General features: G+C 38.7%; 1 protein-coding gene across 1 annotated transcript in view; it reads left to right on the top strand.

The window, feature by feature from the left end:
* ASXL3 (ASXL transcriptional regulator 3) overlaps positions 1-12,216 on the top strand; it is a 137,198-nt gene that overhangs the window by 74,755 nt on the left and 50,227 nt on the right. The window contains exon 7 of the mRNA XM_054189564.1: positions 711-832. Coding sequence (XP_054045539.1) covers positions 711-832 — 122 coding nt within the window. The remainder of the gene's footprint in view (positions 1-710; positions 833-12,216) is intronic.

Here is a 12,216-nt window from a genome sequence, read left to right as displayed (position 1 = left end):
TTTTGTTTTTAACCAGGAGATTTTTTCTGTGCCTCACACATGTATTCAAGAGTCTGTTTAATGCAAGCTCTGTAGTATTTGTTCATTAAAACATGTATTATTTAGAAGGCAAGTAGCAGTGTGTATTACCTGAGAGACCAGAATTATTCTTTGCAGGATGGATATTCCGGTCTACTCTGTTAAACAGGAAAGTGTGTGTTCTTAGCTTTACTAAGAAGTACTTATAAAATAGATGAGTCTGGCTCCTAAAAAGCCATTACAATCTGGCGTGAAGTTACATATTTATAAATATTTTTAGAACACAGGGTCATCAGTGTCTTTTGTATAAATACACATTTAGACACATAACAATCCATTAAAAATGTCTTGGTGAGGAAGATAATTTTTGTCTCGCTTCTGTTCGAAAACCATATTTAAACTATTTCAGTTACCTTCTAGGACCTGAAAGGCAAAATATGCAAGGCCTCCAGAACTGCATAGAAAGGGTGTGATGAGGTACAAATATTTGTGAAGCATTGCATTTATTTAGAATATGGCAGCATTTTTAGGTCATCTGGACATCAAGATTAGTTGAATATCTTAGAGCGAGCTTTTTATTTTCCAGGCACTGGCCTTTTTTTTTTTTTCTTTCCTGTCCTCAGGACTTTCAAAGATATAGGGAATATAACCCCCAAAACAGTATTCTGATTTTTTTTTTTCTTTTTATAAAGTTTGCCCAAAGCAGACATCTGAAGAAATGTCTTCCAATCGTGATTCAAGCCTTACTAATGCACCGGTGCAAAGCAAGCTAGTATCTTCCTTCCAGCAGCACACAAAGAAAGCACTTAAGCAGGTAAGCTTGTATTGACTGGTAATCAATTGGCTTCCCTGTAGCATGTGTGTCAGTCTTATACGACTAAGATCTCAGCAGAATTTCAAGGCGTTTCTGAGGATTTTTAGTGCTTTGTTTAGTGGTGTATTGCTGGGGTTTTTTTCTTCTTTTTTTTTAACCAATGATGCAGTCCTCCTATTTATTGTGAGTTTGATGGTTTTGTAAGTGCTTTTCAAGTAAGCAGAATTGTTTATATTATCACATCCCTGCTTTTCCTGTGTAAGCATTTGTATTGGAAATTTTATGTGAGGCTTAAAATAAAAAAAAGATTTTGAAAGAGGTTCTGCAGATAGGTGAGAATCTGGGTATGCCTGCTGTTTGGTTTTTCTTTCATATTTATTGTATTTGACACTACAGTGTATAAAAATGGGGTAGTTTTTGTTTTTTGAATAACTTACGATTTGGATGATTTAGCTTGCATGACAAGTAGTAAAGCTTGGCAAAAGTAGATGATTATTGAAAGATAGATATTAACTGAAAGCATAACAATGTGAAAATTATTTTCCAACAGTGCCAAATTAGTTCAGTTTTCATTCGGGCAAAGAAAAATGAAAAAATAAAACACTGTAATTCCAAAAAGTTACCATTATCTCCTCTCAATTTTGAGTATGTAGGAATTGTTTTAGTCTTGTATAGACTACAAAAAATGAAATACAAGTTTTTGAAGTGTTAGAATAATGAGATGATGTTGTTTTAATATTTCTCATAACTGCTTTCTGAGTTATGGTTAACAGAGGTCTAGTATTTCATGGGGTAGTTTATTGCCGAGTTGTTGATTTAGGCTTAAGGTAAGCAAAGCCCATCCACATCTCCTCGAAACACTTAAGTATTTGTGCTTAGTTTTTCGTGTGGTTTGAGTTTAAAATTAATAGACCTTTTTCATTGACGTAAGGTAATCTTGTGCTTAGAGGCTTTGAGGACTGGGGAGGAAAATTAATCAGTGGGCACAAAGCAGCTCACTAACTGTGCGGGTAGTAGTGAAAAAGACACACGTTTTGGAAACTTCTATACTTTTTGCGATACAGGATGTCTTTTGCGATACACGAACTTTTTTAGTGGTGGAGGGAGCGGGCAAAGGGAAAGGAGGGGAAAAAAAGAGAGCAAAGCAACAAATGTTTGAACTTGTATAGCTGTTTAAACTCTACCACTTGTCACTTAGCCGATATATAGATTTGAGAATAATTTTTAAAAGGGCAAACTAATCAGAAGAGCCTAATTAATATAAAAAGTCATAACATTGATGGAAATACTTGAAAACATTCCCTAAGGCGGTAGGGTTAGAGCAACATCAGAAAGTTAAGTAATCGATAAAAAGAAATTAGTTTTAATTAAGTTGATGGTAATTAGATCCCGTACTTCAGAGTATGAGAGTATTATTACAGCTATCGGTAAAATGTTTTCTCTATGTACAGTATTAGACAAATGGACATTTGTATTGTGGAACAGTAGAGGGTATTTGCTTTGTTTTCTCTGAAGTTTCAGGTGTTGGCTACTGCCATATACATGCTGCAGATTTGATTTAATTTGATATTGTAGCAGAGGTGAATTAATTTGAACAGCGATTTTATTTATAAAATTGCTGTTGGACATTTATTCTTTCACTTTCCAATCTTTCTATTGCTTTTATGGATACATAATAACTAAAATTTATACAAATAAGAACCTTTAGTACCTTTGAATACACAAGAAACTTTAGACAGTTATATGCAACACTCCTTCAGCTGATACTGACTTACTGGTTCCATGCTAAAGTAACAGAACATGAGACATCAGCATGCTGTCAGGAAGTGCTTATACTATCTAAACATATGTGTACTGTATATATGTCGTAATGGGGTCTTCCCTAGCTATTGTGTTGGTTTTTTCTATTATTAAACAGTCTTCACAGAATGAAAACCTAGGAAAGAGTCTTTCAAACAGAGTCCTACTCAATTTATTTAAAAACAGTGGGTTCTTCACATTAACTTGGTCTGGTGTGTATTTGTTTTGGAATCCATTAAAATTCAAGTGAGAGGCGAGTTGATAATGTGCAGTACTGCTTGAAGATCTGAGCTAGAATTAGAAGATTTTCTCCACTGTTTATCTACTTATTAACCACTGTAGTCATATGTAATTCACTTTAAAGTATTATATGATGGATTTACATATGATTCGATTTTAATGAATTGTAGAGGTATATTCCCGGGTTTAGGTTGCAAAGAGCAATCTCACATTTCCTTGTAACAGCCTGCATTTTCAGATGTTCTCATGAATTAAATTGGTCTCAACACTTCATTTCTTGAGCTGTGCTAGGAGCTTGGAGGAAAAATGGCATTTTCTGAGCCCTTGCTCTGGGTCTTGACTTCTCTCAGGTGGCAGTGGATCTGGAGTCCTTTGCAGGGGCTAGGGAGGTTTGCAGTTGCAGTGGACTCTCACAAGGTCTCTGTTATAGTTCAGAGCTTATCTCTTCACCTTTCAAAGGCTGGGCTGCCATTTTGGTCTGGAAACATTCTAGCTTCACTGCCTTCCACGGTGTCCTTGTTGGGAGAAAGGTTTTGAGTGTTTTACCACTGAGTGTGTTTCATTCTTCTTTTTCGTTTTTGAGGGAGTTTCAGTTTTGCTCGTGTATAGTACCTGAGTGTAATGTCCAGCAAAATAGTTCCCATTCATGAGGGTTTAGACACAAGAGTGTACGGTGTAAAGCTGCCTTTTATGCTTGGCTTTCTGACGGCAGATATTACAGATTTCTGTTTCCCTTTTGTTGTTGGGAGTGCTTGGGTGTGTGTGCCCAGCTGTTGCTGATCTAGTACCTTTGAAAAGAAGGTTTATGGCATGCTGTCACACGCTGATTTCCTATCAGTACTGATCAGTTCCATACTGATTTACTTCATTTTCACACTCAAGAGTTTTGGCATGCAGACCCATGTAAGGACCTCTTCCTGGGAAAGTACTGAACTACATCTGCATCTGCTAGCAGTGGTACATGGTCACACTACTGTGTGAATTGTTCTTGCTCTGGACAAGGCTAACTCAAGTACGGACATCAAGTCATGCCATAGTATCTACCATGCTCCTCTATGGTCCAGTTTCTGTTCCATTGACTTGAGGTGATACTTTTTTTGGAAGTCTTCGCTATGTACAGATCTGTCTGTATCTATCAAGATGTTCTTGGAACATTTCTCAGAAGAAACGATCATACCTGCAAACTGGCCTCACGTAGGTAACACTGAGCATGTGTGAATATCCAGGACATTGAGGTGGTGTTAGTGTCTGTTGGACTCTGATAGCCAAGTATAAGAGCACCTTGTCCATCAGTGTACCAGTTGTTTCCTGGGGCAGTACCAAGAGAGGATAAAGAACTTGAAGATGCACTATAACGATGTCTGGGATGATAGTAGAGCTCCCAGACGTGGAAGAAAATCCTGCCTCACTTTTGGCACTTTGGAATCAGCACCAAGAAGGGTACCCATAAATTTTCTGTTGGGAGAAGAGAAGGATACTCCATTCAGACTCAGGATCTGAATACAGACCAGGACATGTCTGAGACTGTGCTGGGCATCCAGATCTCTTTGTAGAGACAGAAACTCCAGAGACAGCAGCCAAGTGGGTTTGGGAGGAGAGAAGCTCAGGAATTAAGGGAATCTACACAAGGTATGTTACTGCCGCTGGTTTGTTTTGTTTTTCTTAACTTTGGGCTTTGTCTGCATGCTTGGTGGCTGGGTTCATATGTGTGCCACTATTTTATTCATAAGGTGGGTAGATGCAGATTTTTATTGAGAAGGAAGGCACCCATCTGTATGATTTGTTCTCATAGTAGAAGTAGCAACTCCACACCTTTTTTTCCAATGGATGTTGTCAGACCCCAAGCAGTAAGACAGCTATGGGGAAATTATGGTTTGGCTCACATGTTGCTTCTGAATTATAGGACATTAGACCTGTACAGTTCCAAATAACACTTCAGGCTGAGTTTTCTAGCACAACTGTAATTATTATTAGAAACCACCCTACAACCTGAAGCAACACGAGACTAAATTTCAGAACAGAATGGTGAACAGTGTAATTTAGCCCTGATTTACCCAAATTCACAGGATAGTTTATCCAGATTTCTTCATTTGTTTGTTTTTTAAGGACACAGGTGTCCAAGTGCCTAGGTTGGCACTGAAGGTAGAATCCTGATCTCCCTTGTTGCTGGTGTGGTTTTGCTTTCCTGTCTTCAGCTCAGGCATACTGCTTATCTTGCTTTGAGAGAAGAACAAGAGCAAACTCACCAGTCTTGCTCCCTCCACACGCATTCTGTTAGGACTTCTTTCCTTGACTACAGCCAGATGCAGGTTATCTTGAAGCATTTTTGCTCTCCGTAGAAAGTAAACCAGTATGAGTCTGTCTGTGGTGTCTGTCCTTTGACTCATTTGAGCAACTATTCACTCACATGTTCTGATACAACCCTGATACGTTTGCCTGCCCTCCTTTCCCTTCCTTGCCCCCACAGAAACAAAGGTGACAGAGGAGTTCATTATGACTATGTCCTTATCACTTAGAATTTGAGCACAGGGTGTCTTCCTGAAAGGCTCTGAAAATCCACTGTGAACTGAGAGGTATTTTTTGTACTGAATTCCTCAGTATAGAGAGTTTGCTGCAGTTTCTCAGGGTTTCTGTTAACCATTTTCCTATGTTTCATTTCAGATGCTACAAATTTACCAAGGCCACAGTTGGAGAATTCTGGCTCCCTAGCTGAAGCATTTGATCTGATGTCTGGCAACATAAGTGATGATTCTTGACAAATTTTCCTGTCAACAAATGGAAAACAAGGAAAACATGTTGCTTTTTGACTTCTAGAGAGACATGGGAAGGGACAGTGGAATTTACAAAATGCATTCAGGAAAATGGAAGTTCGAAGATGATAAACTAAACTGATTTTCTGATTGTCAAGACAAGTCTAGGGAAGAGGACAGAGAAACTATGGCAGGGAGACTGCATAATGGGGAAAAGAAGCTGCAAGAGCAAGAGTTCCAGCAGGAGCTCTTCAGGGAGTACATGCATTGCCCGAAGGCAGGCTGCACGGTATGTCCCTCTAAAGGTCCCTATGCATGGGCAGCAGGTACCAGCTGCTCAACAAGTGCTTTGGTAAGACGCAAGTTTATGGGACTTTCTTCTGGTCTTCAGCCCTTACCTGTGATGGAGAGAAAGGGACAGGAATCCACACAATCCCTGTATTCTTTTCGTACCATTTTTAATAACTAGCTCCCAGTTGCTGGGGCATTCTGCTTGTTTGTTTTTCCTCTGGGGTTGTTTGCATAGCATGCTTTTTTGCAGCTCTCCTGCATGTTTCTGTTTTAATAAATGTGTTTTCCAGAATTTCTTGCTCTGAGAAAAGAAGAATTTTAAAGCAACTTTAGAACAGTACCGTGTTGAGTTACCCCTCTACATCACTGTAGGACAGTGTCCCCCACTTAAAACATATCCTGGTGTGAAAATTACCTTTGGTTAAATCTACCACTGCTATGTAGTGGAATGTTCCCAAATGCAGGTTGAAAGTGCGCTCTTTATTCTGTTCTGTAGATGCAGTGACTTGTCCCAAGTCTCAGACGATCAAGCTGATGATAGTGGCCTAGCTCTAAGCATTGTACTTGTCTGATGATGTTTTTCTTTAAGTTACCTGAGCAACTATTTAAGATGGATGGTTTGTTGCTACCGTATTAATGACAAATACCATCACTGGAGAAGAGAGTCCCATTTTGCTTGCTCTGTGCATAGCAGTCAAACTTTTCAAAGGATGTTACTTGATTTTTCCGTATAGTAGCAGTGGGTTTCTAAGTGAATATCGTCTTTTGGGCCTTATGAAGAGAACAGCTTTTGATTTGAATAGTTTATAACATGAAATGATACCCAGGTGAAAATGAATCATGCCTTGATTTTGAAGTGCATGCTAGAAATGGTTGGCCTTTTCCGGGAAGGACAGGAGTTGGAACAGCCCACAACTCTTCAGAGCTCTAGGAAGCCTCCTACAAAATGCTGACAAGCAGTTATCTACAAATGCACTTCCAGGAGCTGTTGGGTAGGTCCCCAGAAGGCTGTGTGCTCAGGGTGTGTGGGCATGTGGCAGAACCAGGGATGAAACAGGATGTCTGGCAGAAAGGCATTACAGTGGAACTGCTTATGTTGCTGCAATATAAATTGGTGCACCTGTTTCTCTGAGAGGTAATATGAGAGGATTTTTTTATCTGGAGAACGGTAGTCTAGTCCTGAAGCCCCCAATGTATGCTTTGGACACTGTGCGGAGTATGTTTGCAAATTTGACTTAGTGGAAAAGGTTGGTTACTGTTTTAAGATTTTGTATTGTCATTGCTGTCTTTATTTTAGTTCATTTTTAAACTGCTTTCTACAAACTGTTTCCTTACCTATATGTGCTTTGTTGTGCCAAGAAACAGATTTCCCCATAAAGCACTTTTCAGTTGATAGATATTTTTGGTTTAATACTGCACAAGCAATTTTACAAAAAACCAACACTCTTCTCTTTGGAAAAGAGTGTCACTGAGTCGATGCATATGCCATCATCATTCCCATTCACATGCAAGTCAGAACAGACGTTGAACACATCACATGGTTTTTGTCCTTCTCTTGTTTCTGTGGTTGGGAAAACAACAAAAATGTTTACTTCGCAGTCTATCATGATCTGCAGCAACCGTAGCACACCTATAGAAGAGAGTGCTGGCTTGCAGTGTACATACACGCACATAGATACACACGTTCTCTCTGTCTCTGCATCTTGAATGTCCAAGCACTTTAACTTTTTTTTTTATATACGGATATGTGTTCAGTTGTTAATGTATACTGCAGTTGTACAGAAAGACCTTGACTGCTACTGGGAGCTAAAGAACAAATACGCAGTAAGAAATTATTTTTGTTCCACATATGGATATAAGTGTCACAGGGTAGGAGGATGACATGGGACAGGAACAGATGCTTATTTGAGAAGTTACTAGCAGAGTTTGAAAATAAACCTTACATCTCCAAACTTCCAGCCTGGTGTTCCACCACTACTCTTCATCTCCAAATGATCGGTTGTGTACACTTGGCACCAATACCGTTATGTTTGGTGTACAAGTCTGGTTGGAAGTAAATTACTTTGCTCTGTGCTTTGGAAATGGCACCTTGTACTTTGTAGCTGTTTCCATAAGACGTCTTTATTATTGTTTTAATGTTACGTTTGCAGGCTTATAACTGAGTACTTTTAAAGTATGGTTAGTATAACAATTAGTAGCATCTTAAAAACAATAATCCGTTTGTTCTTCATGACTTGTGGTGCTTACTGTTTTATTTTAACTGCTCTGTGTGTCCGTGAAACAGGTTGCCACTGAGAAATTTTAGTTTAGTAGAGACATGGGAATTAAAAGCTGTCTTAATTTTACTAACAAAATGAGGGTGAGAGAGAGGATGAAGACTGAATTTTATGGTTGTCTTAAGTGAATCAGTGATAAACTATGAATCTGTTTCATCTTTGCCAATTTGGGATCCATGACCATGGTGTAGAGTAGTTATTTATTTTGTGCGATAGATTTTTCTCCATGTATCACAGCTCGTGTTTTTCACATGGCAGAACGGAAGAATTCCGTAGCTTTACATTTCTGATCCATAATGTGTGAAATTTCAAAGGTTATGTTTCATGATATGAGTTTCAGAATGTAGACTTGACATTTATGGAACAAATAGAAATCTGGGATGATGTTGCTTAGTGCAGCCAAGTGTTACATATCTTTGTTGTTAATAACTTAATTTCTAACATTCTCAGCATGTCATGCATTTAAGCTCAAATGAAAGTGGTTTTCTGCATTAATGGTTTATCTGTATGCTGCATTTGTTCATTCTGAGTTGAAAAGATGTGGGAAAGAAAAATAATAAAAAAATATCCTGAGCAGCAGTAAAATCAGAGCACAGAGCTTGACATTTTGCTTCTGGTGCTCTTTTGGGGATGTATTTTTCCCCTGTCCCCAGTTACCTTTTAGTTCATATTGTTTCCTCTCATTCCTACTTCAAAGATGACTTTATTAGTTTTTACTGAAGAGAGTCGACCATTTTGTCATATGAGTGAAGTCTTTCCTGTGTTAAGATCAACTGAATATGAAATGATGATTCTAAAGAGCAGATAATGACATTCATGAAACCTCCAACACATTGCTACACTCTGGCAGGGGCATAAACTCCCCGAAAAAGAGAAGGAGGCTTGCTCTTGTCACCCCTGTATAAAGAACTGCTGGGAATTATATCACTGTTAATTGCATGGTGTTTTTCTTTTGCCATCTATCTTCAGAGTTTGTGTTTCTTAATACTCATCTTTTTATGTTATTTTGAGTTCTTTTGATAAAAATGGATTGATAGGTTACTTAAAGATTTTGGCAATAAAAATAATTGAATTAAACAAATTAATTATTCCAAGCCCTGTATAATGTCCGTGGCAGTGTTATTCAACAGATGGTCACAGGTTCATTTTTATGAATGGGAATATTGGGAATTCTCCATACTCATTATGTGCAAGAGATTCACAGATGTCCTTTGCAAATCTGCTTGTGAAAGGCTGGATGTAAGTACTATATTTTGGTGGTGATTTTAAGAGAGCTTTTAATGTTTAACTTGTATACCACATGACCTTTCATTTTCTTTCTCTCCTTTTTTATTTATGTGCTGTACAAATAGGATGGTAGTAATGTTTTACAGAATACTTCAACAGTGATCAGTTCTAGAAATTTACAACTCGCAGCTTTTTTAACTCAAACATTTAGCACAAAGTGATCGAATACATTTGAAATGTAAACACGGAGTCTTGTTAAAGAAAAATATACTTTATTTAAGCTATTATATGTGCTATATGTGTTTCTCTCACTTTCCATAGTAAAACTGACACCTTATCATTTGGTAGAATCATCTGCTCTTTCTTGCAGATCTGTAGGCAGCCCAGCTAGGAGGTTACATATCTCTAAATATGGATGAGATACAAAAGGCTGTGTTGGTAAAAGATGCTGATGTAGTTTGTGTGTTAGTTACTGTTACTGTATTCACAGTGAGATCTGGAACCATTTTTCTTTGAAATCAGTTATAAAATTTCTCATTTTCTTTAGTGCTAGTTACAAATTTGACTCAGCTACTTTGTGTTTATTCCCTTCACCAGAAGAGCCAAAACTAGAGATTTATTTGGTCGTGGTGACTAGGAAAGCACTAAATTAGCTTGGTGCACTAAAGGCTCAATATAGCAAAGCGTTTGGTGTATGTTTCACTTTGAGTAATCCCATTGACTTCCCAGTTAAGTAGAATTAATCTTGGGATACGAGATTCTTGTCTTAGCCCACAGTAGTCTTGTATCCTAAAATTAATATCCCTCAGGCTAAGTGTAGAGGAGTTATATATTCGTTCTCAGCAGAGACTTCACAGAGTGTCCTTGGTTTATACTTAACTCCTTCTGGTGTTTGGCTTTACTAGTAACTAGGCGTCAGTCGGCGTCTCCCTCTGCTGGGTTGTTCCTAGGGTTGTCTTGCAAAGACTTGTCTATTCAAAATCTCAGACCCTGCAGCTTTAAATTCAAGGGTGAATTTAACACAAAATTGTTATGATTAGCTGGGAATAATATGTCCCACTAAACAGGATGACTGGGCAAAATCTTAGCCATCTCTTTACCCTGTAAATCAAATGTTAGATTATTTACTTGATACTTTTGGACCCTCCTCATCTGCCTCATAGCTTTCCTTTGGCAAATGAAAAGATAGAGAGGCGTAGGGAAGATTATTTGTCTATTCTCTGTGCACAGCGTAATTCATTGGCACTTTGTGTTAAAACTTTGAACTTAGATTTTGATGTCTGCATGGTTTTAATTATTTTTTTGTATCCTACAAGCTGTCTTTCAGGTGTCCACGTGTGTAGCTTTACTGCCAGCTTGAGTCATCCTGTACAGACTGATTTCCAAATTTAACTATGAGCCCTGCGTGGTAATCATTTGTGTTGTGAAATCAGAAATGGGGGAGGGACTGGCAGTGAAACAATGAACGTTAGGGAAAACGCAAATGTGTGTCAAAGGGAAGTGGTGCCTTTAAGGTTTGCGCTTGATCCTCACGTGTTGAGGTTCTTAGCCTGTAACTCAGAAGTGGGCTATGCCTCAAAGTGAATAGTTCCGGTAGCAGCGTTTGCCTGCTTCCAGCTGTGTTCCCTGTTCTTGTGGCTCTGAGTGTCTGGGTAGCGCTGGGATGAGCCGTGCTGTCTTGCATTAGTGCTCCGTGAGCATGGGGTGGCCCGTGCTTCTTGGAAGTGCCAGATCAGTTGCATGAACGTGTGCTTAAGGTCTGCAAGTGGCCTTCCTGTAACACGAAAGAAGGTAAGTGGTGCGCCTGACAAAGATTGAGTACCGCTGCCCTTGCCCCAGCAGCGCATGTGTCACCTAAGGTGTACAAACTCTACTGCCTGTCATTGATGGTGGATACGTTGCTGCTTACTTTCTCTCATTCGTGGGAGTTGAGTCTAAAGCATTGAAAATCAACTGTGAGGCTTTACAAAGAATCTACCTTTGTCACAGTGGCTGTATGAATCATTAAAATGGTATTTCCTTATGGATGCTGGCAAAAAGGCTATGGTCCCTGGTAGAGGTGGGAATTGTCTTGAAAGGTGAGGAGGAGACTGGGGGAGAACATGGGGCATCATTTGGGTTCTTACTCTAGTGTGTAGGGAGGATGACACTGAGGATGGATATTTCTTCTCTTTGCTCTTCATAAGGCAAATCACACTGGGGGGCACAACACCATAAAGTTTGGGTTGTGGATCTATTGGTATGCTGTCAGCACAGAAGTTGGCTGTCTTTTAAGTTAACTTTTAGTGGACTACTTGTTACTGTGTCAGTGGTATTACTATTAAATAAGGATCACCTGGTTTGACGCTTGGCTTGGCAGGACTGTGCACTGAGGGTCATTTTTGGAATTTTGTGGAATTTTTGAGAAATGTTAACATTTTGGAATTTTCCATCCACAAGTGTGGCTGTTCTTGCTCAATACCAGTATGAATTTTCTGTCTCAAAAATGTCTGAATTATATGCTGTTCCTCATGGCGTTCTGCTTGCTTCTTTGGTTCAGTGCAGATCTGACCAGCTTCTTCTCTTTGTTTGATTTCAAGTGTTCTTTCGCTTTTTATTGTACAGTGCTTATGTGTCTTTTAAGAAGTGTACTATAAAAGGGGTTAATCAATGAAATAGCTTTTGTGTGTCTTGGTGTATCTTATGTTGTATAGTGTGTTATTTAGAGGAGTGGAGTGATATCGATTTCTTTTTTTTCAGAGGTTTTTTTTTTTATTTATTTAGCTATGTGAACGTTTTGGAAAGATATTACAGATTAATT

The sequence above is a fragment of the Rissa tridactyla genome, chromosome 2 (genome assembly GCF_028500815.1).
Source record: "Rissa tridactyla isolate bRisTri1 chromosome 2, bRisTri1.patW.cur.20221130, whole genome shotgun sequence".
In the NCBI taxonomy this organism is placed as follows: domain Eukaryota; kingdom Metazoa; phylum Chordata; class Aves; order Charadriiformes; family Laridae; genus Rissa; species Rissa tridactyla.
The sequence above is the reverse complement of the archived record's forward strand: the minus strand, read 5'-3'. Positions and strand labels throughout refer to the sequence as shown.